A 27,182-nucleotide genomic window follows, 5' to 3' on the forward strand; every position below is an offset into this window, starting at 1 on the left:
AGTGAAGGCTGTTACTCATTGGGGACACATTTTGGAGCCTTGACCTCCCCTCCCTCCACTCTCCCAAAGCCCCCTCCCCCATCTTCCACAGGGTTTTGGCTTCAGCAGAATTTGGACGGTGGGGGGGGGGTCAGCTCCGAGGCAGCCCCTGCCTTCCTCTCGACATGGCTGCCTCCGGCCCTGGGAATCTTCCCGTTGCCATGGCGAAGCTGGTCCCCAAATTCCCTTCTCTGGCATTGCCCCGCCCCCTTTTTTGTGAGGAGGAGAGGGGGGGGGACATATTTGGCAGCCAGAGTGGCTGGCAGGTTGAGGTAGTTTTGGTATTTGTATCAAAAATAGATAATCCGGGACAATGTTGGGGCGGGGGGGGGGGCAGGCTCGAGTGGCGGCTGGGCCGGACATGAGGGGTCCGGCAGAGGTGAGGTAGATTCTTTGGAGGTTTACGGTCGGACTCCGGTGGGCAGCGGGGCAAAGGGGAGGCCTGACTTCCACGGAGCCGCCACCGTGGCTCCGAATCAGGGCCCCCCTTGCTCTGTGCCCCCACCGGCGTTGGCTTAGCCGCTGGGCTGGGAAGGTGGGCAGCGCTCGACGGTCACTTCGAAATGGGGGGTGTCGTGGCTGTAGAGTCCGTCTGAGGAGGGGGCGTTCTGTGGGGAGAAAGGAAGCAAGCTGAACCCGACGGTCCGTACGTACCGGCCCTGCCACGTCTCGACCCCGCGTTGCCTGCCTCCACGGCCCCTGTAGCACCCGCTTTTCTGTCATAGAATTTTAGAGGGGTCTCGGAGGTCATCCATTCCACCCCCGCCTCAGTGCAGGAATTCTGCAACTCTACCAACCCTGACGGATGGCCATTCGGCCTCTACTTAAATACCTCCAGCAGAGGAGGGAGCCGGCCACGTCCCCCCGTTTGATTCTAATCTGGAGCAAGAGAACAGCTCTGCTCCCTCTTTCTGCATGATACGGGAACACTGCTATCACGTCTCCCATCTTCTCCAGGCTGAAAATATATCCAGCTTTTTCAGCCGTTCCTCTTTCTGCTCTTCTGCCCCATTCCCTCAGCCCAGAAAGCCTCAGGCGCCCTCCTCACCTGAGTGACCAGTTCCACCATCTCTGAAGGTTTTGCCCCGTCCTCCGGCTTGCGTTGGGTCCGGGGCAGTTCCCGGGCAGTGGTTTGGACCGTCTCGGTTCCCTGCGGGACCGTCCAGCTTTCTTGGATCCCTTTCTTACAGAACAGGCTGCAGGGAAAGCAGGAAGAGGAGGCGGAGGTGAGCCCGTTCTATTCCTTAGAAGCATGTTCTTTTTCTTTTTAAAAATAGTACCCAGGAAGTCTAACCGCTTCTGTTCGAATTCCCAGCGTGACTGCAACCCTACGTATATTCCTGACGTTGCGAGGGATTCTGGGAAAATCCAGACCATTGCTTGCAAAGGGGGACGTAAAAAAAATTGAGGGGGGATCATAGGAAGTAACTCCAGGAGGATTTGCATGGGAAAAACAGTGAGAAAACACCAGCAATTGTGCCCCACTTAGGGGAAGTCAGGGATGCAGGTAGAGATGTGCGTGTGACTCACACACTCCAGGGTCTTTTCCGATTGTTGTCAGTCCGTCCGTCCCCCGTCCTCCCCGGCCCTCTTTATCAGCTAGAATCTCGAAGTAGACTGTCTCTGGAGGTTCAATTTCTATATCGGCGCTCCGTTTGACACACAGCCTTTTAGGTAGCGGCAAAGTGGTTTCTGGGCTGTGAAGCCGATGTCCCCCGCGGAACACGGCGTGTGTGTGTGTGTGTGTGTGTGGGAAAGCAAAACGGTGGGCGAGGGCCCCTGCGAACGCTCACCTCTTGCGGTAGCCGAACATGAGGAAGAGGACGCAGAATATGATGCAGGCCATGCCGATGTGAACGCCCACCACGACGCCGGCCAGGGAGCTTTCTCCGTCCTGCCCGCACTGGCACACCGAGTTGACATCTGTGGGGAGACAAGCTGGGAGTATCAAGCGGGGAGCCCTGCCTCTCTCTCTGGGCTGCTGCTGTTGAATGCTGGGAAGCTTTCTGAAAAGGCAGAGATTCCCCCCCCCCCCGGGGGCAGCCGTAAACCCGTAAGAAGAGCCCTGCTGGGTCTGGCTCAGGGTTCCAGCTAGTCCAGCATCCGGGTCTGAACCGTGAAGCCTGTCAGTCAAACTTCAAGGTAAAGAGCTGGCCGCTCCGGTTTCTGCCCCCCACCCCACCCAGAGATAGACATTCCCTGAGCTTGGAGGTTCTATACAGCCACCGGGGCCGATAGCCGTTCGCAGACCTCTCCCGTGAATAGACCTAACATCTCGCGGCCGCTATTTCCAAGCGTCAATTCTGCGATGCGAAGACGGCGGTACGGGGATGTTTCTTTTGGGGGGGGTGGGCAGGGGGGAGGGGGTGCTGGTTCCTCATCCTTACCCAGCCTCTCGGAGTTCTCCCTGAGCGAGACGAATCTCACGCTGCTGTTCCCGTCGCCGTTCCCATTGAAGGCCTGGAGTTTGATCTCGTACATGGCGGACGGCTCTGGGGGAGTAGAGCGGCGGTCAGTTTTCTGGAAGCCGACACTAGGGGGCAGCATTGCTGGCCGTTTGAGGGCTAGAGGGGGGGGTCGTCTAAAGAGTCTTGGGGAAAGGGGGGGTGGAAGGCCAGGAGACGAAGCGTTTTAGAGCAACACAGATACACCAGCGGAGTCGTTCCGCCCTTCTCGTCATATAGTCTTGCCCTTGTTTCTGCTCCCGGGCGCTGGATTACCGCGAGGTCTGCACATGCAGACCGACGAGGTGGTAGAGTCCTGAGGCGGCAGAGCAGACTGTACCACTTCAGATTGCCATTGTTGCGGGGAGAAGTCACCGTTTTTCGAACTCTCCCCGCAAGCAGTCGAACCGCCTCCTCGGGAGAAATATTCCAATCTCTGGGCTATTTTTCGGTTTGTAAGATCATAGAATCATAGAATAGCAGAGTTGGAAGGGGCCTACAAGGCCATCGAGTCCAACCCCTGCTCAAGGCAGGAATCCACCCTAAAGCATCCCTGACAGGTGGTTGTCCAGCTGCCTCTTGAAGGCCTCTATGTGGGAGAGCCCACAACCTCACCAGGCAACTGATTCCATTGTCGTACTGCTCTAACAGTCAGGAAGTTTTTCCTGATGTCCAGCCGGAATCTGGCTTCCTTTAACTTGAGCCCGTTATTCCGTGTCCTGCACTCTGGGAGGATCGAGAAGAGATCCTGGCCCTCCTCTGTGTGACAACCTTTTAAGTATTTGAAGAGTGCTATCATTTCCTGATGGGAGGGTTGTGGTTCCCCCCACCATACACACACACACACACACACACACACACACATGTGATTCTCCTACTTGTAGTTTGAAGTGATGGGCGGAGGAGGGTGTGTTGAGCAAAGCAACCTGGAGCCAGGGACTGGGACACACGGAGAAGAGGGCAAATGAGCTTGTGTGTGTGAAAGTGAGAGAGAGAACGGAAGTGGAGTATGTGCGTGTGAGAGAGAGAGAGAGAGAACATGTGAACGATTGTGTGTGGTGTGGCTGAGAGAGAGGGAGAAACACCCACACCCACTTCAGAGAGGGGTGGATTTGTCTTTGACCCCAGCCACTTTCTGCAGTGGGTGGGGGCACCCATTTCTGGCCTAAGACGCCCCCTGGTTCAACGAGAGAAAAACCGGGAATTGAACCTGCTCCCTCGTGCGCGGGAAGGCGGAAGACTCACCCAAGTCACTATACGTGAAGGAGTTGGCCATGCCAGGCAATAGCTGGGGCCCTTCATAGTGGGCGTCGGGCAGCTTCCGGAGATAAAGTTTGAAGCCTTCGATCCGGCCCGGCCGGGCGGGCAGCTCCCAGAAGACGTGGACGGCGCTGTTGTTCAGGATCTTGGTGAAGAAGCCCAATGCTGCAGGGACTGAGGAGATGAGGACGGGTGAGTGACGGGAGGCAGGGAGGGGCGCGTTCCCCCTTGCACTGTAGCTGGGCACCCAAGGGCCTCCTTCTCCCCACTTATAGGCTAAGCGTATAAACACACAACAGTATTAAGTGGTAGAGTCCCGGTGGGGTAGAAAGGACCGCACTGCTTCAGACTACAGCTGAACAGCAGAGGGGAAGCTGCATTAGAATCTTCCTTCCCTGACCTGTTAGTTTTCTTAATGCGGGGTTTTCTTCTTATTTTTGACCCCGCCTCTTTTCCCTTTGGCTTTTTCCCACTCCTGGAATAGCCCCACCCCCCGAGCGTTTTTGAAATGGAATAAGGTTGAAACGGTGTTAGAGAATAGGAAATTTAGCCTTTCAGGAGACTTGGTCACAAGCTGTTTAAGGCTTTCTAGGTCAGAACCAGGACTCTGAATTGCACCCATTAATGAAACGGGAGCCGGCAAAGCTCTCCTGAACCGCTGCCCGTGTGCAGATGTGGCTAAAGCAGATGTGGCCTAGCGCACCTGGCTAGGCGCGTTTTCTAAATAAAGAGGCCCGGCGGTCTCAGGTGTAACGGGAAGCTCTTCTGTTTTCCAGCCAGGATGAAGCCGCAAGGGCCCAGCTGGGGTTTTTGTATCACGTACAGAGGAAAGCCCTCTGTACGTGAACGGAAGCACTCTCTCATATCTGTCCCCTGCAGGAGTCGGAGCGGGCTTAAACTGCTCTCTGGAGCAGCAGAGAACTAGAGCCCAGGGCTGGAAATGGCAGGGGAACCGATTCCGGCTACACAGGAGGAGAAACGTCCCGACGGTAAGAGCTGTTCCGCAGCGGAGGAAAACCGCCCCGGGGTAACGCTGGGCTGCCCTTGGCCGGGGGTGTATTAGCAGAGGCCCCTTCCAAATACATGACTCTTTGCTTCGTACGGAAGCCCAGGGGAGGGAACACACACACATCCATACACCCCAAACCACCCACCCACACGAGCTGAAATACTATCTTTGCTCCCGCATCCTCTGCAGCGTCGTAGGGGGAGGCAGCGAGGAGGCGAACGGGAGCCCTGCCTCGAGCAGGGGGTTGGCCGCGGCGGCCTTCGAGTCCCCTCCCAACTCTGCTTTTCGGCGGAGAACTCACTGCTGCCCAGCGTGGTGGCCAGGATGGGCTGGGAATCCTGGCTGGCGCCCAGCGGCGAGTAGGCCTTCAGGTAGATGGAGTACGTCGTGGAGGGCTCCAGGTTGGTGAAGACGTGCTGGAAGGTGGTTTTGCTGACCGCCTCCTGCAGCTCCCGGCTGTCGGACTCTGCAGGCAGGGCAAGGGGGGAGAGCGGGGTTAATGACGGGGCCGGGGCTAGGCTGGGACTCCTCTTCCTCATCGTCGCAGCCTTCTGATTCGCCTGTCTCCCGCTCTGGCCAGGCAAGGAGGAGCAGGGGACGCCGTGGCCTACGTGATCCCTGGCTCTCTGCCTGTCAGGCAAGGAAGTGGGAACAGGGATGGAAAAGAGGAGGCGCTGGTGACGGTGGTGGATGGGGGCCTTCAGCAACCTAAAGCCAGCCGTGGGTGAAGAAGAGCCCTGTTGGATCAGGCCAAAGTCTGCCTAGCATCCAGCATCCCAGCCCGGCCAACGAGGGAAATGAACCGGGGGGGGGGGGGCGGATTGTCCACTCACCTCCAGCCTTGCGGATGTGAAGCACGTAGCCAATGATGGCCTCCGTCACCTCCATGGGGGGTTCGAGCCACGACACCTGGATGGAGGTGGTGGAGAGGGCGGTGGCCTGGACGCCCTCGGGGGAGCTGGGCAGTTCCTTGGACAAGGCCACGGCCAGCCGGGCGCTGGCCTGGTTGGTGCCGGCGCTGTTCTGAGCGATGCACTGGTAGATGGCCTCGTCCGCCGAGGCGATCCGCTGGATCATCAGGGTGCTGCCGAAAGCCAGGCGGAGCGGTTAGCAGGGCGCAGGTGGGACGAGGTTTGGGGGACGACGGAGCTCCAACTTCGAGAAGGGCGGCTGTGCTCACTTGGTGTAACAGGTGCCCCCCACCCCAGCCCCTTTGGTCTGTCTGGCATCTTCTGGCCATCTAACCCATTGGTTGAAACTGAGGTCTCATCCTAGGAGCGAGGGAGATCAAGTTATCTCTCCCTGTGGTCTCTGCCCCATGCCTAGTTTGATTTCACTTCCCTGACTTCTCTACCTGCCTTCTATCTGACTTCCCTGACTTCTCTACCTGCCTTCTATCTGACTTCCCTGACTTCTCTACCTGCCTTCTATCTGACTTCCCTGCCTTCTCTACCTGCCTTCTGACTTCCCTGACTTCTCTACCTGCCTTCTATCTGACTTCCCTGACTTCTCTACCTGCCTTCTATCTGACTTCCCTGACTTCTCTACCTGCCTTCTATCTGACTTCCCTGCCTTCTCTACCTGCCTTCTGACTTCCCTGACTTCTCTACCTGCCTTCTATCTGACTTCCCTGACTTCTCTACCTGCCTTCTATCTGACTTCCCTGACTTCTCTACCTGCCTTCTATCTGACTTCCCTGACTTCTCTACCTGCCTTCTATCTGTCTTCCCTGACTTCTCTACCTGCCTTCCCTTCCTACTCCTGTTCACCCTGGGGTCAAAATCAACCACAACGCGCAAGTTTTGCAAATGCCAGAGTGTTTTCCAAACACATTTTCGTTGTCTGTGTTGCCTTCTGTGCGCGGAAGCTAAAAGAAAAAGTCCCGGGTGGGCAAACTGCAGCCACTGGGCTAATTCCAAAAGCCCTCTGCATGCAATGGTGTCCAGACCTCTGGAAAGAGTGGTCTCTCCCTTACCTGGGCGCTCACTGGGTGTAGAGGAAAGGAGAAGGGTGACAGAAAAAGAGAAAAAAGGGGGTGCCGGCTTGCTACTGCCGTCACTGTCATGGCTCCCTCCACAGGATTCTGGGAATTGTCGTTTGGAATTGTCCCTCCTCTTCCCCGCCCCAGCTTCACAGAACCACAATCTCCCAGAATTCCCTGGAGGAAAGGACCTGAACTGGTGGTGGTGTTTGTTTAAACAATTGTCGCTTTTTTTCTGTCGGCAGGTGTCCCGTCCTCACCTGTTGTTGTGCGTGAGTTTGACGTTTTCGCCGGGGGCCAGGACTTTGCCGTTCTTCAGCCAGATCAGGTGGGGTTCCGGCACACCTTGCGCCACGCAGGTGAAAATGGCGCTGCTGCCTGGCGGCTTGGAGATGGATTGGGGCCACTGCACGAACTCCGGTGGGGCTGAGGAACAGCAAGGGGTGGGGGGCGAGGTTAGCGGAGGTGCCGCTCCAGAGCATGACTGGTTCTAAAAGGTCAGCCGTCCAACAAGACACCACATAGAGTTGTAAGAGACCTTGGAGGCCATCTAGTCTGACCCCCCCTCTGTTCAAGGCTGGACCTGAAATCTTGCATCCGCAGCATCCCTGACAGATGTTCCTCCAGCCTCCGCTTAAATCCCTCCAGTGAAGGACAGCCCAGCACCTCCCAGGGGAGTTCCACTGTTGAACAGAAGCCCTTGGGTTTTGCCAGGCGTCATTTATCCATTCCAAATGGGGTTTCACAATCCCGAGAGGTGCAGTGATGATGCGAATATGTGCTCTGTGTTCCCCTCGTCAGAATGAGCAGTTTATCAGCTTAAGAACATCAGAAGAGCCCTAATGCTGGATCAGACCAAGCGTTCATCTAGTCCAGCACTTCGTTCACACAGTGAGCCACCAGCCATCGGCCAGGGATGAACAAGCAGGACATGGTGCAATAGCACCCTCCTGCCCATGTTCCCCAGCAACTGGTGTATATAGGCTTATTGCTTCGAATACTGGACGTAGCACACAACCATCAGGGCTAGGAGCCATGGATAGCCTTTGCCTCCAGGAATTTCTCCAACCCCCTTTTGAAGCCATCCAGATTGGTGGCCATCACTACATAGAATCATAGAATAGCAGAGTTGGAAGGGGCCCACAAGGCCATCGAGTCCAACCCCCTGTTCAATGCAGGAATCCACCCTACAGCATCCCTGACAGATGGTTGTCCAGCTGCCTCTTGAAGGCCTCTAGTGTGGGAGAGCCCACAACCTCACCAGGCAACTGATTCCATCTTGTGGTAGTGAGTTCCAACTTGCATAACTGTAACTCCTATTTAATTTGAGTTTCCGGATTCCCAAGCGAACAGACGTCCATCCATAGGGTGGATCATTGGCCAAACATACATATGGGATGGATCTAGAGGGGCTCGTTTTGAGGATCTGAGTTAAAATGATGCCCAATACCATGTGCTTTTTTAAAGAGCCAGTCAGGAAGTGTTTCTATGATGTATTTTCCCCCCAGCTAGGACTAAGCAAAACAGCCTAGGGCTTGGCCGTGTGAGCAATATCAAAGGTAAAAGAATGAGGATTGGTCGGTGGAGATGTTTAGGCGTTTGACGGGCTTCCTACATGAACGCAGAGATGTAATCTATGCATGTTTCTAGCCCCCAGTAACATGCAGACAGTCTGCCTTTGACCCCAGCTTGGGATTTGGAGAGCAAGGTGGGACGGGTTGGTAGTGATTAGGTTCCTTCCATACCTATTCTTCATCACGTTCCCTTGCCAGTGAGTTTGATACCGCCTCCCTCATTTATCCACCTGCGATCAAAATTTCCAGAACTTTGCAAAACGTCAAAGCTCCGGACAAAGCGTGCCAGGCCAAAGGCGTTTGTGCAAAAGCGTCTTTGGGTTGATTTGCATTGTCCTTCGGGTTTTTTGGTGGGGAGCAGCACCGGATGGGGCGTTTACCACACATGGACAGCCCCTGGGTGCATCTTCGCTGCTGTTCGGTGTGGCAACGAGTATGGTTCACCTTGCCCGCCTGCCGCCCCTGCCCTTTTCAACCCCCTCTTGCTTCCTAGCGCCGAGGCCGGGCCTCAGATGTGCCGAGGTAATTTCAGCCGGCCCTTCCCAGCCCGCCTCCCTCAGGAGCTGGTTGCCAGGGTCACCAGGGCGGGGGAGAGCCCCTTGCTCACACTAAGGCGCAATTACAAACCCACTCAACCCTGCGAGGCGCACATAATCAGGCATGATGTGACACACGCACACAACAAATCACGCCGATACTAAGGCGAGAAATGCGAGAGGGTTCGCCGGCCGTCTCTCGAAAAGGTGCCAAAGGGGGGGGGGGGAAGCGCCTCTCCGCAGCGGGAAAGGACCCTGACTCAATTCTACCATGTTGCCGCTCCCAATTTTGAACCCTGGTTTCACCCTCTGCCCTATCGCTTTGCATCGCCTGCTCTGCCACAAAGGGACAAGAAGGAATCGCCGGTTTATTAAGCACGTGGAACAGTCCCTAAAACGTCTTCGTCTTGACTCGGCTGGTTTCTTCCTTTCGCTCTGCGCAGAGGGGCCCGGGGCCTGGGGCCTGGAAGGAGTCCAAAACCGAAGGTGTCCGGAGAGGCAGGACAAGAGGCTTGAACCAAAGGCCTCTTCCTGGGAGTTTGTTCCTCCACGGAAGTTTGCACAACTAGGCCGTTGCTGAGCGGAGCCTCCATCTTTAGAGATTGTATACCTGCAGGGGCCAGTTGCTAGAGGACAAGGGCGGGAGAGGGGTGTCCGTGTAAGCAGGGCCAAGACATTGGGGGAGCAGGCAGGCATTCACATGGGGAAGCTACCTTTGTGTGATACCATGAAGGGAGCGAAAAATGAGAGAGGCTTGAATTGCCCGGGCAGAGCGTTCTGACGTACTTCGCGTGTCTTTCCAGCCAACCTGAAATTGGCCTGTGCACAGGTAAATCAAAGCCGGAGGAAGAGATATAAGGCTGGACTTTTTTTGGGGGGGGGGGGGTCGTTCCGACAGCAAACTTAAAAACAAACAGGTAATGAACGGTATTAGGAGGACCTCCCCGATCCCTCGACGGGTTATGGAAGAGTTGGGAAAGGCCGCGGGCCCCGTCGCCTGGATCGGGCCCGTCCCCCCAGCTGCGCCGCAGCCGAGAGCGGTGTCCTTCCCCCCCCCCCCCCGCCCTCGGCTGCAGCGTGGGAGCGGCCACGGAGGCAGATGTCACATTGAAATGCGTGACACTCTCCAGAAAAGAAGCGTTAAAGCTCCCCGAGACGGGCGCATCTCATTAGCTCGCCAAAGACCTGGGAAAAGAGCAGCGGGCCCCCTCCCTTCACCCCCAAACAAAGGCAGACCCCTCCCCTATTGTGTGCGGGCGTGTCGGGAGGGGGGGGACACGGCCCCTCTCCTCAAACTGGCTTTGTCAGCCGGGGAGACTCTGGCATGGGAAGGGGGCGGGTGGGAGTGCAGGCTCTGCCCGCCCCTCCCTGCCCCACATTAAGCCGGCCGAGAGCACAAACTCAAGGCCCTGCACGGAATCTCTCCCGCCCCCCAAGCATACGCCGGCCTGAGCCCCTTGCTCCCATATGGGGGGAGTGAGGAGCTAACACTCAATTTAGAAGCACAGAACAGACGTGGGATTCCCCCATTCCATGTAGCCCTCCACTCCTAAAACAGGGAGCCCCACCGCTCGGAGGTGAAGGCCCTGTTCTGCAGGGGAAATGTCCCGATTTGGAACCGTCATGACAAAAAGCAGGGAGTGGGAGAGGCCCCCGGAGAGCCGCTTGCTCCATAGGATAATCTGGCCTACAGCTGCTTCTGTGCTCCTTTCATTTCATGTTTTATTTATTTATTATTACATTTATATACTGCCCCATAGCCTAAGCTCTCTGGGCAGTTTACAAAGATGAAAAGACTGGACGTTAAAAATGGATATACAACATTTTAAACCATAAAAATGGCTAACAGTTAAAACCGTCTTTAAACTTTTAGCCAGGCCGAAGACAGGGCTGGAGTCAGTTAAAACTCAGCGTATGCTGTTCAATGCCTGGGAGGGAAGTCTTGACCTGGCGCTGAAAAGAGAGCAATGTTGGCACCAGGCGAGCCCCATCGGGGAGATGGTTCCATAATTGAGGGGCCACCACAGAGAAGGCCCTCTCCCTTGGTACCGTCCTCTGAGCAGGCAGCTGGAGGACCTTAGATGTTGAGCGTAGTGTAGGGGTAGGTTCATGGCAGGAGAGGGGTTCTGTCAGGTAGTGTGGTCCCAAGCCATGTAAGGCTTTATGGGTTAAAACTAGCTCCTGCTTCCTCCAATCTGATTGTTTCCACCACTTCCTTCGTCTAGGTTGGCGGCCTGTCGCCCATCCAAGCCTTCATCCCCTTCTGCTCCTAATTCCCCCACCCCTTTTGATGGTTTGCAGGGCCGAACTGCGTCCGGATGCTGCCTTGACGGACTGATGGGACGGAGCCCGTCTTCTCCTCCATCCACCGCCCAAACTCCACGTCCTCCCAAGTCTCGATTCATCCTCGAGAGCCGGTTCTCAGCCTTGCCGCAGAGAAGAGGAGGTGAGGGATGGGGGACGCTGGGGTGGAGGAGGGCGGGGGACACGACCTCTGCCCTTTGACCCTCCCTCTCACAAAGTCAAGTGTGCGATTCCCAGCTGGGGCGGTCTGTGCTGAACCTCTGTCTAAAGCCTGTTCCTTACTCCATCTCACTCCGTAGCCTTGACCTCGGTGGTTGACTCTTGAGGAATACAGCTAGAGGATAAGTGGAGAAGCCAGGCTCTGGGGTGAACCCTGTTTCGAAAAACAGAACGCCCCTCTTTCTACTCTTTGGGAAGAGAGCCCCTCCGTGCCAAATTCAAAGCTGCCAGAGGTCCATTTGGCCGACGCCGTCCCCTTGGCGAGGAGGAGCCTTTTCACCCCATCCATCACCCTGCAGCCCTTTGTCCCCGGCGCACGGGTCACAAAATCGACCCCGCGTCTCTTTATCCGAGCCGCGGCCCAGAATCGATGGCCGCTCTGGGGGCAGGTTCGATCCTGCCTCTCATCAACCCTTTAGATGAGAAAGTGGAGGGGGTGGGGGTGGTCGGAGCGGGGGGGGCGGGGGAGATGTGCTTGAAATGAAACCGATATCAGGGACAAAACACCTTGACGCAAGAGAGAGAGAGAGAGAGAGAGAGAGAGAGAGAGAGAGAGAGAGAGAGAGAGAGAGAGAGACAGCTGCACAGCGAGGGGACCCTGAAACGGCTAATGTCAGCTGGAAAATTAAGATGGTCTACAAGAGCCATAGGCCACAGAGGCTGTCACTGGTCCAGGGAGGCCTTCTGGACACCTCCCAGAAGAATCACACTTTTTTTCCAGCAGAAAAACGGTGCTGATGCCGCTCACTGCACCAGGCAGATACAGGCGTAGATGTATGGACCCCCTGCGGCGAGGGGGATGACGGCCTCTAGCGAAAAGATGCCTGGTGGCGATGCGGGAGGTGGGCTTCCAGGTGTCGGAGGGCTTGTTACGCCACAGGTGTGGGCCTCCCGATGCTGTTGGACTGCAACTCCCAACAGCCCCAGCCAGCCCAGCAGACGGCGTTGGGCACTGCAGTCCAACATCTGGAGGACGCACCCCTCTGTCTGACCTCTCGGCTCTCTGGAATACGTCGCAGGGCTTTCTCCCGACTACCTGAGAGGGCGGCAGTGTGAGTTGCACTTTGTATCTGCCCACTAGACGAATGGACATGGGGTAAGGCTGTGGCTACTTTGCACATGCTCAGAAACACACTCGCCTTTGCTGAGACCACGTACAACTCTACCTCACGTCTCCTCTTCACCATTGCAGGTCGCCACACACACCCCGCCCCAGGCCAGCGGAAGGGTTTAGAAACCTCACCCAGCCGAGTATGCCGGCTCTGGGTCTTCCGCTCGACCGATGCCCAGGCTCACCTTGTACCATGAGGATACCCTGCGCCGTACGGCGCACGCGGGTGCCGGGCCGATTGGCGGCGCAGACATAAACGCCCGCGTGTTTCACCGACACGTCTGAGATCATGAGGTTGCCTGTTCCCAAGACCTGGATTCCTTCGACTCCGATGGAACGGCCGTCTGCGGGGAGAGGAAGAGGCCGGCCAGTGAGTGCTACAGAGCGCGCTGGGATGCTTCTCGGCCCCCGTCAGCGCCGTCGTCTTAATTTTTCTCTTCCCACTCACCCAGGCGGCTCCAGGACACGATTGGCCGAGGGTTCCCCGTAGCGATGCATTCTAAGATGGCTGTCTGGTGCACCGTGATGGTCAGGTTCTGCGGGCCGGACAGGATGACCGGCTCCTTGTAGAGCTTGGGAGCTGAAACTGGCAGGAAAGGATGGAGTCAGGTGAGACAAGCGCCCTCCCCTCCCCTGGGGATGGTGGGGGAGAAGACCGTGAATCTCTCCAGCGTATTAGAAGCCAGCTTTCACAAGCGCATAGCTGCTTTAACCCACCATTTCTGCACGGACGTGACTCAGTTCCTGTGCCATGAGAAGCACGGGATTCCGCAACCGGGATACATTGTGACATTTGCCGAAAGTATTCTGCATGGGGCAAAAATTCGGCATAGCACCGGGACACCCACCCGCACCCGTGACCCCTGGAAAAATTATCCAACCAGTCTGCTGATTTCTGAGATTTCTCCAGGCATTACCGACACGCTTTGAATCCTATTTTTGCCGCTATAAGGACTAGCAACTTAGGTTTTGTTTTGCTTTGAATGGAAGCCAGAATGCTGAGGATACCCAGTTTGAGAGGGATATTCAAAACAGACTTCCCCACTAAACGAAGTCCCAGCTCCCTCCTTTTTAAGCCACTTCCTTTAGAGCTGGTGTGGTGCAAGGGTTAGAGTGCTGGATTTAAATATTGTTCACATTTCTGCTCAGCCGCAAAGCATATTGGGCGATGTTCGGCCAATCACTGCCTCTCAACCTCACAAGGTTCTTGTGAAAATAAAGAAGGGGCAGCATTGGTTTTAACTTTAAGGTTGGGCTTTTGCAGAGAACTGGAAGAGGAAGAAGTATAGGATAAAGATGAGATAGACGGAGCAAATAGATGGTTTTTGGATCCCCGCATGATAGGTTTAGGTGACCTGAGCCTCACATTGTTCCAACGAACCCAGGAGTCCTGGCTCCCAGTTGTGCCACTTAACCTACTAATCCATTTACCACTGATTTCAAACAGACTCGGGCATCACGGCCACAACGGTGTCCTCGCTTCGCCCCGGAGAAACGGCTCCAGCCCGCTGGCTCCACCCCCTCCAACTTCCTCCTACGATGTGACAAACCAGAGACGCTCACCACTGATGCTCAATGCGGCCTCCTGGCTGTAGCGGGTGTTGGCGATGTTGCTGGCCACGCAGCGATAGGTCCCCACATCGGAGCGCCGAGCGCCCGTGATCTGCAGGATGCCGGTGGGTAGCAAGGTGAACCTGGAGGAAACGGCACGAGAGGGAACAGAAGAGTGGGCGGATGAAGCCGTCCGGAGGCCTCTGGAGGCTTTGCTCCCACCGCTATGGCCACCGGCTCCCAGAGACAGTGCCTTTTCAGTGGTGGCACCACAGCTTTCGAATGCGCTCCCGCAGACGAGCTTGCCGAGGCTCCAGGTGAAGATCTGTCCACTTCCCAGACTTAGAACCTGTTTCGTTGCTCTCGTATTGTATGTGTATGCTTACTTTTACCAATTCGCTTTTTAAACTGACTGTTATGTCTTCTTTTAGTTTACTGTCTTTTTTAACTGAAGGATGGAGGGAAACAGGAAGTGTAATTATAGAGAATGAAATGAGGAAGTGGGAGTTTTGTAGCCCCCAAGAGCTCGTCTCTTCCACAGAGGTGGCCTCTGCGCTTTATCCTCCATCTCACAAGCAAACCACAGCCTGGTGCAGAGATACCCTTGGTGTGCTTGATGCTGTCCTCGTTTTAATACAGCAAAGCAGCCTTGCCCAACCTGGGCCCCTTTCAGACTACAAGGCCCATCAGTCACAGCCAGTGAGAGAACCTCTTCTGCTACATCTTGCGGCAGCGAATTCCAGAGTTCAGCTGTGTGAAGAACTCATCTGTCCCGAACCTTCCAGACTGTTAAAACTCTGGAATTCGCTGCCGTAGGATGTAGTAGCAGCCACCTACAAGCAGATAGAAGTTGAAACGCTGGGAATAAGGCAGGAAGAGGGTTTTTTGTTCCCACCCACCCCAAAAAGGCTTCAGTTCAGCCCTGCAGCCTGAAGCACTTAAAATAACGCAAATTCACACCGTGGGGTTTGAAGGTGTACTGACTTAGCACTACAAGCAATCCCCCTTTCTTACTGGGCAGGCGCTGGGAAAGGAGAGGTTTTGCAGGTGTCGCAGGACTTCAACTCCCATCAGTTCTGGCTAGCCTAGCCATTGATGGGAGCTGCCTTCCAAGAACACCTGTAGGACCCCACCTTGCCTTTTGCTGCCCTATTGGAATCCCACAAGCCTCCTGAAGAAAACCAGAGAAGGGGCCCTGTTGAAAAGGTACCCTTTCTTGACTGCCTCTTTTAATCCCACATTTCAGGTACTTACCCTCTTGAAGTTGTAAGCTGAGAGGCTCCCAGAGAAACGCGCTGCTGGTTTGTGGGGAGCAGAAGGACTGTGTAGCAGCCGCCCTGGGACCTAGACCTTCAGCATGCTTCCTCCCTACGGCCATGTTGTGGGAGGCCAGGTAACGGAGTCTACTTCCAGGTGTGAAGCAAGGAACAGGTGTTTGGAATGAGGCATCAATTACTACCTTAGGGTAGTAATTGGTGCTTTTTTTTTTCTAGGCTGCTGGAGAGTGGAGCCTCAAGTATTAGTTCCGAAGAGGTCCTTCCAACGGCTGGTATAGCACAGTGGGAAGGGCAGCTGGCTGCGGAGCCAGAGCCTGTGAGTTCTAATCCCCGCTCGTGCATCCCGGGAGAGGGGCCAGCCCAGATCACCCATAGTCAGTGGCAATTCAAAGGGATTAACTACCCTGCCACACCCCACATAGTCAGTGGCAATCAATGGGATTAACTACCCTGCCACATGGGGATGGTTGCGGACAAGGTACAGAGAGATACATAGTCAGTGGCAATCGATGGGATTAACTACCCTGCCACACCCCCACATAGTCAGTGGCAATCGATGGGATTAACTACCCTGCCACACCCCCACATAGTCAGTGGCAATCGATGGGATTAACTACCCTGCCACATGGGGATGGTTGCGGACAAGGTACAGAGAGATGGCATATAGCACATAGTCAGTGGCAATCAATGGGATTAACTACCCTGCCACACCCCCACATAGTCAGTGGCAATTCAAAGGGATAACTACCCTGCCACATGGGGATGGTTGCGGACAAGGTACAGAGAGATACATAGTCAGTGGCAATCGATGGGATTAACTACCCCTGCCACACCCCACATAGTCAGTGGCAATTCAAAGGGATTAACTACCCTGCCACATGGGGATGACCACTGAGATCACCCCAAGTGTGAGTGGCCAATGGGGTTACGTGCCCTGCCACCTGTGCAGCCTTGGGCAAGTTGTACAGCCTCGGTGCCCAGTTGCCCCCCAGCTGGCTGGCAGTTGTGGACAAGGAACAGAGAGAAGATGCCAAGACTTGTGTGGCAGTGGCAACGCTGCACAGGTCAGAAGCTGGCTGGGGAGGTTTGCCTAAGTAACCCGGGGGCATCAAAGTTGGCCCCCGGGTGAAAAACTTCTGACTTAGTATCTTTGATACAGAAAACCATATATGGTTTTCTTTCTTTCCGCTTGCAAAACCTTCCTCCTTTGCCCCCCTTTTTGGCACTACTTTCCCCCTCTCCTACTTCAGAAGGGGGTCCTCTCCGATCATCATCAGGACAGCATGCCCATTCAGGGTGATCTCAGCAACCAACCACCCATTGATTGCCATCTGTACCTTATCCACAACTGGGCTCATCCCCATGTGGCAGGGTAGTTAATCCCATCGATTGCCACTGACTATGTGGGGTGTGGCAGGGTAGTTAATCCCATTGATTGCCACTGACTATGTGGGGTGTGGCAGGGTAGTTAATCCCATTGATTGCCACTGACTATGTGCTATATGCCATCTCTCTTTACCTTGTCCGCAACCATCCCCATGTGGCATTTGGCAGGGTAGTTATCCCTTTGAATTGCCACTGACTATGTGGGGTGTGGCAGGGGTAGTTAATCCCATTGATTGCCACTGACTATGTGCTATATGCCATCTCTCTGTACCTTGTCCGCAACCATCCCCATGTGGCAGGGTAGTTAATCCCATCGATTGCCACTGACTATGTGGGGGTGTGGCAGGGTAGTTAATCCCATCGATTGCCACTGACTATGTGGGGGTGTGGCAGGGTAGTTAATCCCATCGATTGCCACTGACTATGTGGGGGTGTGGCAGGGTAGTTAATCCCATCGATTGCCACTGACTATGTGCCATCTCTCTGTACCTTGTCCGCAACCATCCCCATGTGGCAGGGTAGTTAATCCCATCGATTGCCACTGACTATGTGGGGTGTGGCAGGGTAGTTAATCCCTTTGAATTGCCACTGACTATGGGTGATCTGGGCTGGCCCCTCTCCCGGGATGCACGAGCGGGGATTAGAACTCACAGGCTCTGGCTCCGCAGCCAGCTGCCCTTCCCACTGTGCTATACCAGCCGTTGGAAGGACCTCTTCGGAACTAATACTTGAGGCTCCACTCTCCAGCAGCCTAGAAAAAAAAAAAGCACCAATTACTACCCTAAGGTAGTAATTGATGCCTCATTCCAAACACCTGTTCCTTGCTTCACACCTGGAAGTAGACTCCGTTACCTGGCCTCCCACAACATGGCCGTAGGGAGGAAGCATGCTGAAGGTCTAGGTCCCAGGGCGGCTGCTACACAGTCCTTCTGCTCCCCACAAACCAGCAGCGCGTTTCTCTGGGAGCCTCTCAGCTTACAACTTCAAGAGGGTAAGTACCTGAAATGTGGGATTAAAAGAGGCAGTCAAGAAAGGGTACCTTTTCAACAGGGCCCCTTCTCTGGTTTTCTTCAGGAGGCTTGTGGGATTCCAATAGGGCAGCAAAAGGCAAGGCGGGGTCCTACAGGTGTTCTTGGAAGGCAGCTCCCATCAATGGCTAGGCTAGCCAGAACTGATGGGAGTTGAAGTCCTGCGACACCTGCAAAACCTCTCCTTTCCCAGCGCCTGCCCAGTAAGAAAGGGGGATTGCTTGTAGTGCTAAGTCAGTACACCTTCAAACCCCACGGTGTGAACTTGCGTTATTTTAAGTGCTTCAGGCTGCAGGGCTGAACTGAAGCCTTTTTGGGGTGGGTGGGAACAAAAAACCCTCTTCCTGCATTATTCCCAGCGTTTCAACTTCTATCTGCTTGTACTTTGTTGTGGGACTAAATGGCCTGAGCACAGATTCTGCAACGTTTCTTACATCTTACTTGGAACTGACACTCCATGGGCATCCCTTTCTCCCTGATAGCCCAATGGGGAACTGGCGCCAATGTTCAAAGGCCTGCGTCCAGCTGCCGATTAAAATGGGTGCAATAACCCAGGGGTGGGCAGGAGGTACGTTAGGATTTACAGGGAGGCCTCAGTTGAACGGTCCCAAGACAACTCTTCACACGTTGATAGTGCAGGCTTGAAACAACCGTAGAAAGGGGCAATTGAAAGAATCTTGGGGCTGGAGAGACTCCCATAATATCACAGCCTTCCTCAACCTGGGGCGCTCCAGATGTGTTGGACTACAACTCCCAGAATGCCCCAGCCAGCAGAGCTGGCTGGGGCATTCTGGGAAATGCAGTCCAACACATCTGGAGCGCCCCAGGTTGAGGAAGGCTGCGGCGTATCAAGAACCATTACAACGTTTGGCCCTGTTCCATTTAGGAAACAGGGGAGAGACGTTGGGGTTGTACAAAACATCAACGAAGTGGAAAGAAGGACATTTTTCTCTCCCCTCATCCTAGAACCCAAAGGGATCATCCCAAAGCACCCTCCCGCCCATGTTCCCCAACCACTGGTGTACGTAGGCAGATTCCCTCTGATACTGGAGGTAGCCCATAGCCCTTAGGACTAGTGGCCATTGGTAGCCCTCTCCTCTAGGAATTTACCGAACCCCCTTTGAAAGCCATCCAAACTGGTGGCCTGTACTACATCCTGCGGTAGTGAATTCCAGCGTTTTTACAGTCTGGGAGGTTTGGGACAAAAGAAGTACTTTGGCCTGGACTCTGTCTGCAACTAAGAATCTAGCGCTTGACCTCACTTTTTCCCTCCTTCTCCCCGGTCCCTTTTTCCGCCACGTGTTCCAGGTTGTAAGACTGCGGCCAAGGGCGTTCTCATTTCTGATCTATGGAAGCTGCTCCACTAGGATCCTTTTCGGCTGAAGAGCAGGGTTAAAAAAAACCCACCTTTCAATAAATGAATGAAAGGAATCAATACAAACATGCAAAGAGCCCTGCTGGATCAGACCGAGGGTCCATCTAACCCAGCACGCTGTTCGCACAATGGCCAACCAGCCATCGACCAGGGACCCACAAAGCAGGACACGGTGCAACAGCACCCTCCCACCCATGTTCCCCGGCAACTAGTGCACACAGGCTTCCTGCCTTGAATACTGGAGATAGAATCATAGAATAGTAGAGTTGGAAGGGGCCCATAAGGCCATCGAGTCCAACCCCCCTGCTCAAGGCAGGAATCCACCGGTAGCACGTAACCAATCAGGGCTAGTAGCCCTTGACAGCCTTCTCCATGAATTTGTCCAAACCACCCCCCCTTTAAAGCCATCCAAACGGGTGGCCATCACTACATCTTATGGTAGTGAATTCCATAATTTAACTCTGTGCTGTGTGAAGAAGTCCTTCCTTTTATTGCTTCATGGGGTGACCCTGGGTTCTAGTATTTTGAGAGTGGGAAACAAATGTTTCCCCGTGCCTAATTTTGTACACCTCTACCATGTCTCCCCTTAGCCTCCTTTTCCCCCCAAGCCAAACAGTCCCAGCTGTTGTAAACTTCCCCCATAGGAGAGATGTTAAGCCTATCCATAACCACTTCCCTCCCACCACTGCCCCCTGGCCACCACCACCCCACTAACCGGTAGTCGTCTGTCACCAGGGCCGTGCGGTTGCGCTCCCAAGTGATGGTGGCTTCAGGGACCCCTTGGATGAAGCACTGGAAACGGGCCACGCCTCCCTCCTCTACCGACATGGATTCCGGGTGCATGTGGAACTTGGACAACGCTGCAGGGAGATGTAAGATATGGCCACCGTCAGCGAGTCACAGAGAGCTTTCTCGGCCTCATTAGCAGCGCCAGTGTCGCTGTCCGCAGGAGAAAGGAAGAAGCCGACGTTCTCATCTTTCGCTGATGCAGAAGAATGTATGCTTTCGGCTTTCACAGAACTCCTCATCGTGCAGTCCAACGTTTGGGCTAGCGGACAGCTCTACAAAACTCAGAATCCATCATACCCTACACACCAACCTTGTTCAATTACCTTTTTCAAATACATTTTTCCCCTCCCTGTACCCCTTTTGAACAAGCAGAGGGGAACTGGGAGACAGTACTAAACTGGTCACTCCCAGGTTAGGTGACTGCAATGCAGTCTACGGCCATAGCTAGACCGAAGGTTTATCCCTGGATCGTCCAGGGGTCAAACCTGTTCATCTAGGTGCCGCACAGGGGATCCAGTGCTCAGGCAGGGGCGAACCCTGGATGATCCCAGGATAAACCTTAGGTCTAGCTGTGGCCTAAGTGGGGCATCTCTTGAAGAGTGTTCAGAAAGTGTGTTTGGTGCCAGTCACAGTAGCCACGATGCCTTCTGGTATCCACTTCTCACCGCCATATTATGCCAGACTGATCCCAGCTTGTTTCTGGGCTCCACTGCAGATGCCGTCTCTTACCTGTAAAGCCAGCGTAAGGATGAAGCTACCTAGAAAAAACGCTTCCTCCGACATGAACCTGGCCACAGAATCCCATCATTGTCAGAGTTGCAGAAGCCCCATCGAAAACCTTAAGATTAGCTAGCGAATGAAGAACTCACTGTCACGAGTTCGAGAAGCGCTGCCCGGCTGCTCTTGTTCCACCTTCCAGCTTGACAACGCACACTTTCCAGAAGCCCCGAAAGGGAGCTTTCTCTCCCCCGCTCCTGTGTCAATCGTGGCCTAAAAGGCCCTCTTTAGCCAAGAGGACTTCTAAGCCCGCGACTGCCATGGGGTGGGGGGAGAGAAACACAGTTTCCCAAGGCTGGGGCGATCACGTATTTCTCCCCACCACTCAACTGGCGGCTTGCATATTTCCCCCCACTGTGTAAATGGACCTGCTCCCCCTTCGTCCTGCAGGCACAAAAATCCATCTGTTGGGGCCCAGGAAGTCCAGACACAGGGGCGTCCGGTGCCCTCACGGGCCCAGGCGGACTTTCGCCCCATCGCTAACAAGAGCCTCACCCCTGACGGTTCTTAGTCAGGCAGGAAAAGCATTTCGTCCCACTTCGAACAGAAATTAATTGAAATATTGAAGTTTTCCTTCCTCCCTCCCTCCCTCCTTCCTTTTGCTCTTAATTCTTGCTAATAAACTTAATTAATTTTGGCTAATAAACTTCGAATGATTTTACGGATTGAGTGGCTTAATTGCTTTCTTTGGGTGGAAGGGGGGGGGCAGTTTGCATAAGGCCAAGAAGCAGCCGAGAAATGCTCTCAGAAGCACCGTTTTAAATATCTCCAAACTCACTGGCAATCTGCACCCGGGCCTTGCGGCTGACCAGCAGGCCGTAGCGGTTCTGGGCAGCACAGCTGTACTCCCCGGCGCTGGAGTCGCTGGCGTCGGCAGGGGCGTCGGCGGATCCCCCTCCCCGAGGCCGCCGGTGGACGCTTTCCAGGCGCAGGGAGCCATTCGACAGGACGACGGTGTGGCTGTCATTCGAGAGGGGCGCTCCGTTCCGGGACCAGGTGATCGTGATGGGCGCCTCGCCCTCCACTTGGCAGTGCAGGAGGAGAGGGCGGTCCCGCACAGCAATCACGTCGCTGGGCTCCAAGACAAACGCCAGCTCTGAAGGATGGGCCAGGCCTGCAGAGAAGGAGACGTTTGGTTGAAGGAGATTATTTATCTGAAACATTTATATCCCGCCCTATATCCTTAAGATCTCAGAGCAGCGTACAGATGAAAGCATACAGTATAAAACAATAAATATGCACAGTTAAAAGCAAATTAAACCGTGAACCAAGCTACAAGCTAAAACGGTATATAATTTAAAAGCAGTTAAAACAATGTGCCATTTTAGTGAGTTTAACCATCTTTGTTAAAAAGCCATGTTTTTACTTGGCGTCGGAATGAAATCAGCGTTGGCGCCAATCGGGCCTCCAGTGGGAGGGCATTCCACAGTCGGGGGGCCACCACAGAGAAAGCCCTCTCCCTTGTCCCATCATAGCGTATATGTTGTATTGGTGGGATGCAGAGAAGGGCTCCTTCAACAGATCTCAGGTCTCGGGCAGGCATATATAAGGAGAGGCGCTCTCTCGAGTATTGAGGTCCCAAAACTTTTAGGGCTTTAAACACTTGGAAAGCAAGTACGGTGTAGTGGTTAGAGCACTGGAGTGGAATTCAGGCCTGAAGCTCGCTGGGGGACTTCGGCCAGGCGCTGACTGTCACCTTACCCAACCTCACAGGGCTGTTGTACATGAGACTCAGGCTCCTTGAAGGAAATGGTGGGAGATTAAATGTAAAACGTGAAGTAAAAAGGCCAAACACGTTTATCTAAAGACTATGACCTAGGCCAGCCTTCCTCAACCTGGGGCGCTCCGGATGTGTTGGACTGCACCTCCCAGAATGCCCCAGCCAGCTGGCTGGGGCATTCTGGGAGTTGTAGTCCAACACATCCGGAGCGCCCCAGGTTGAGGAAGGCTGGCCTAGGTGGTTTGAAGAGGCGGAGGCCCTGTATCATTTTCAAATGGGAGTGACACCTTCTACCACATAACTGTGGGAACTATAAAGTCAGCCCAATTAAGTCTCCAGAGAGCATACAGCAGCCCACGTTGGCCACTGATGGAGACCTCATGTTGAAACGCATTTGGGCTTTTCACTTTATGTTGTTTCTGTTAGATATGTGTTTTTGTGCAATATGAGGTTGCACTTTTAATGCAATACCATTGTTCGCTTTTATTTAATTTTTGTACATTAAACATTATTGTTATATTGTATATATGCCCTTAACTTTTTGTTTGGTATTATACGGTTGTTTGTTAAGGACTTCACCTTTTCTTGCGTTTGGGAGATTAAATGTACCAAACAGGCAGACTTTCAGGCCTGGTGATCCAGCACCAAGAGCCGACGTGGCACTGTGGATTTAAAAGCAACAATAAAAATCTACAGCCCAGCAGAGATCCCGTTCTAACAGGCAGCGTCAGGGCCAAATTAAAAGCTGCCCAAAGCAAGGAGTGTATTTCACCTCCTCCCAGAATTTGTTCAGCTTCTTAATTATTATTTTTGAATTCCCTTTGCAGCCTATTGCATGACAGGATGTGCCATTTGCATCCTGCGATTTAAGGACTGCCAGAGTGTTATTATCAGCAGCAACTGCACTGTGAGTGAGCACTGTGGATAATGTGACGGTTACTTTCTGCATTTAATTCCTTTCGGACATCACTCTACAATTCTTCCCTCTTCCTATCACAGGTACAGTATATAAACCTGAAACACGCCGCAACACTCCGGGCATCTGACAAAGTGAGCTCTAGCCTTTGAAAGCAGACGCCGGAATAAATTTGTCGGTCTTTAAGGTGCCACAAGACACTTCGTTGATTTTGCTGCAGTAAACTTAACGCGGCTACCCTCTAAAAAATATCGAAGGTGCTGAATGGCTACCTTGACAAGTGAAAATGAACCTCTTTGGCTGTTGGGGAGATACTTTAGCTATAGCCCAGAGACCCCCAACTTGGTGGACTCCAGATGTGTTGGGCTACAACTCCCATCATACCATAGCCAGCTACGATGGGAGTTGTTCTCCAACTCATCTGGAGCGCACTGGGCTGGGGACACTGATACAGCCTGTAACAACTCCTCCGATGCCAGGTGTCCCAAGAGGTGGCCAGGATTTCTCAACCCCAAATCTGCCCCTGGTCCCCCCCCACCCCACCCCATTCCTGGTTTTGATTTAAGGAGGCCCAAACCAGGACGAAAATGGCTTGCAGGCAATCTGGAGGCGTTTGGTTTAAAAGGCATAGAAAGCCCGCCGGAGCAGATGCAACGGCAACGCACAGAGAGGCAGCGGTGCTCCTCCCCTTAGCTACAACCTGTGCCAAGTCCTGCTCCCGCCCACACGCTGCACATCCGCCCGGCTTGTGTTCCCCAAAAACCAACTCTGGTTGCCAAAGAGGCTTTGGGGCCAGGGAAAACAAGGGCAATTAAAGGCCACTTGGCTTCCGAGTGGGGAACTTTGTATAGCTTCAAAGGGGATCATCTTGCTCCCTCCCCTCCCCTCTACATCCCATTGGGTTCCCCCCCCCACTCCCTCCCCTGGGCCGCCGCCAAGAGCCACTTGATTCACAAACCGGTCTTGGCGGCGGCCCAAAAAAACGGCCTCCCCCACACCCTCTATGCGCACACGCCCTCTCGTATCTCTTCTGGAACGGGTCGTGCCCAAAAGCACAGGAGGTGAGAAGGCGCAGGACTCAGGGGAATTGGCGCCGCGCCGGCAATTCCCCTCTCCCCCCCCCCCCGGCCCCACTCTGCCACGTGTCCTCGTCCCGACTGGTATCACCCACGTGGGAGCAAGCTGCGACCTCAGCCCTGCGCAACTGTGTGCCCGATGCTCCAGAAAAAGGCACGTTTAGACTGTCGACCATGCGCCACATGGTCCCCCACTATCCGGAGATGGATAGTGATTATCCCACTACCCTTTGCCATTCCAGGTAGCTGACATTCTCCCCGAAACAACTCGGCTGGTGGACAATTGATTTGTTTTTTCCCTTCCCGCAGAAGGACGGACAGAAACGTGGTCACCCACAGCCCGTGCAAGGGGCGTCTCGCCATCACCTCCAACCCGGCAGGTTTTGCAAGAGTTTTTGTGGCTGTTCCAAACACCTAAAACTGTTCAGCCAGAGACAGCAAAGGAACACAAGACCTGCGTGTACACCCCCCCCCAAAAAAAACCCCACCCATGTCTCTCATGCCACCTTGATGTCACTTAGGGCACAATCCTATGCATGTTTGGGCAGAAATAAGTCCTACAACTCCCAGCATCCTCCCACAGTGGCCGGGGATGCTGGGAGCCGTAGGACTTATCTCTGCCCAAACCCGCATAGGATTGTGCCATATGTATAACGATATAGATGAACCAACCAAGATTTGTGCAGCCACGTCCTTGTCTAGCTAAGGGGAGACACGCGTCCCGTCACGATTACACCCACAACTGCGACTCTCCAAAATTTAACCGTGGCCGTAAATGCAGAACGTCCTATTTCATGATTTTAAACCATTTCTAGGCCACCATTTCGGGGCAGACACCTTCGCGAGACATTCAAGTAATAGACACTTCAGGGGGAAGGTCAGAATTAGTCCTATATGACAGCTTAATGTGGAGACTCCAAGCACTGAGGCAGCCCTGGATTGTTGGACTAATCATCTTTAACCATTGGCCATGCTGGTTGGGGCTGATGGGAGATGTAGTCCAATGATGTCTTGAGGGCCGCAGGTTTGCTACCATTGAAATAGATAGATCAGCCTCCTTTCAGTTGGTGCCAGACTACAACTCCTACCATCCACCCTGGCTAGGGTTGATGGGAGATGTAGTCCGACACAAGCTGGGTGAGGAGAGGCTGAGGCAGACCTTGGGCCAAAGGTGTAAGAATTGCCTTCTCATGCAGCGGACGCCTGGCGGGCGAGGGAATGAGTCCCTCCTGAGCGCCCTCAGCGTTTTGTGGCCGTGAGTTCCAGAGTTTAACGGCACGGAGTTGCTCCGTGGCTGGCAATCTCAGCGTCATTGCCTATCCCTAGGGCAGGGATAGGCAACTTGTGGGCTTCTCTAGGTGTTTTGACCTACAGCTCCCAGCGTCCCTCGCCATTGGCTATGCTACCTAGGGCTGATGGGAGTTGTAGGCCAAAACATCTGGAGAACCCACAAGTCTGGGTGTAGGCCTATCTGCGTAGATGGAATGAGGGGTGGGGGTGGGGGGGTGGGGGTGTTAATCTGCCCAAACCCCCAAACCTCAGTCACTCTACCTACCCCAGTCATTCCTCCCTCATGAAATGTCAGTCTTGCTTCCATGTCGTGGCAGGCCGGCCCTACTGTTAGGAAACCGATTTGGGGTGTCATGAAAGGGCAGCAAATGGATAGTTATCTTATTTATTATTCTTTAAATTAAAAAAAAACAACTACCAGGGACGGGTTGCACAACACCCTGCCTGTAGGATTTTCTGCCTCAAGAGCCATAATACATCTTGGCCGGCCATCATCGACGAGAGTTTAACTCCGTTGCCCATGGCTTGACTGGGGGGGCGGAGGGGCGGCACATAAACTAACTTGCCATATGCTAGTTTGCTCAGAACGTCTAAAGGAGAAATGGTGAACCAAAGTAACCAAACTTTCTCCCCAAGGCCACTTCAGGCTGGGGCGGCCCCTGGCCAGTTCGGGGTCCGTGCCTCGCTCCCCAAGCCAGAGGTCCCACGGGCATCGTCCTATGTGGACTCTCTTCTGCCCCACACCTCTCAAAACCAACAGATGGAAAGCACTTTCTATGGGGTGGGGTGGGGGGGGAGAGATACTTTAATCCCCTCAGGGAGCCACTCGCTCAGTCCTAAAAGCCACGGGCCACCACCACAAAGTTAAACTCGGCCGACAACAATGGACTCTGTCGGGAAGGGGCAGGGGGAGGGGGGGGAGGGGGATAGGGGATTGTGTCTCTCCCCCCACCCGCTGACATCTTGATGGATGCCGCCATTCAGGCCGGCCTTAGCAACTGCACGGCGGACGAGGGAGGCCCCATAGCGGGCTGTCGAGAGGCTTTGCAGGGGGGCCGGCCGGGCGGGACGGACAATGCGCTGGGTCAGAAGGGGCTGAGGCAGCCCCTATTGTCCCGTCTCCGGCACAATGGCCCTCACCTCCGCCGTGCCCATCTGCCCGGCCCACGTGACGCTCTTGGGGTGAGGTTCCCATGACTCGCCCCATCACTCAAAGATGCCGCTCGCCGGCCTGCACCCTCACCTCCGCCCTGCAATCTATCATGGGCCCGCTCCCACCCCATCACCCCCCATTGCCCCCCAAGCTAGGCCAAGGGGGCGAGGATGACCCTCAGACGTCTATCCTCCGTCTCATCCCTTCGCCCTTCATCTTTGCACTTGGCGCCAGGCTCGGACGTTTGCAAATAGGGGGCCATGCGCCCGTGACAAGCCCTAGGCTTCATGGAAGGACGCAGGGACTGGCTACGAGCCGGAGCGTTCTGGTGGCCAAACACAGGGTCCCATTAGAGAATCAAAGGGAG

General features: G+C 54.4%; 2 protein-coding genes across 2 annotated transcripts in view; both read right to left on the bottom strand.

The window, feature by feature from the left end:
* The window catches only part of SLC27A3 (solute carrier family 27 member 3), a 270,600-nt gene that overhangs the window by 206,856 nt on the left and 36,562 nt on the right, over positions 1-27,182 (bottom strand). The gene's annotated exons all lie outside the window — the stretch shown is intronic.
* Positions 154-26,857, bottom strand: LOC134412347 (immunoglobulin superfamily DCC subclass member 3-like). The gene is made up of 14 exons (XM_063146250.1): positions 26,803-26,857; positions 21,439-21,774; positions 19,810-19,954; positions 14,041-14,171; positions 12,926-13,063; positions 12,663-12,821; positions 6,994-7,159; positions 5,586-5,836; positions 5,054-5,218; positions 3,729-3,917; positions 2,427-2,531; positions 1,833-1,962; positions 1,088-1,235; positions 154-647 (listed from the first exon to the last, which is right to left on the bottom strand). Exons 1-14 carry the CDS (start codon positions 26,855-26,857, stop codon positions 555-557), a joined length of 2,211 nt encoding a protein of 736 aa, XP_063002320.1. The 3' UTR covers positions 154-554.

This window comes from Elgaria multicarinata, chromosome 21, assembly GCF_023053635.1.
Source record: "Elgaria multicarinata webbii isolate HBS135686 ecotype San Diego chromosome 21, rElgMul1.1.pri, whole genome shotgun sequence".
In the NCBI taxonomy this organism is placed as follows: domain Eukaryota; kingdom Metazoa; phylum Chordata; class Lepidosauria; order Squamata; family Anguidae; genus Elgaria; species Elgaria multicarinata.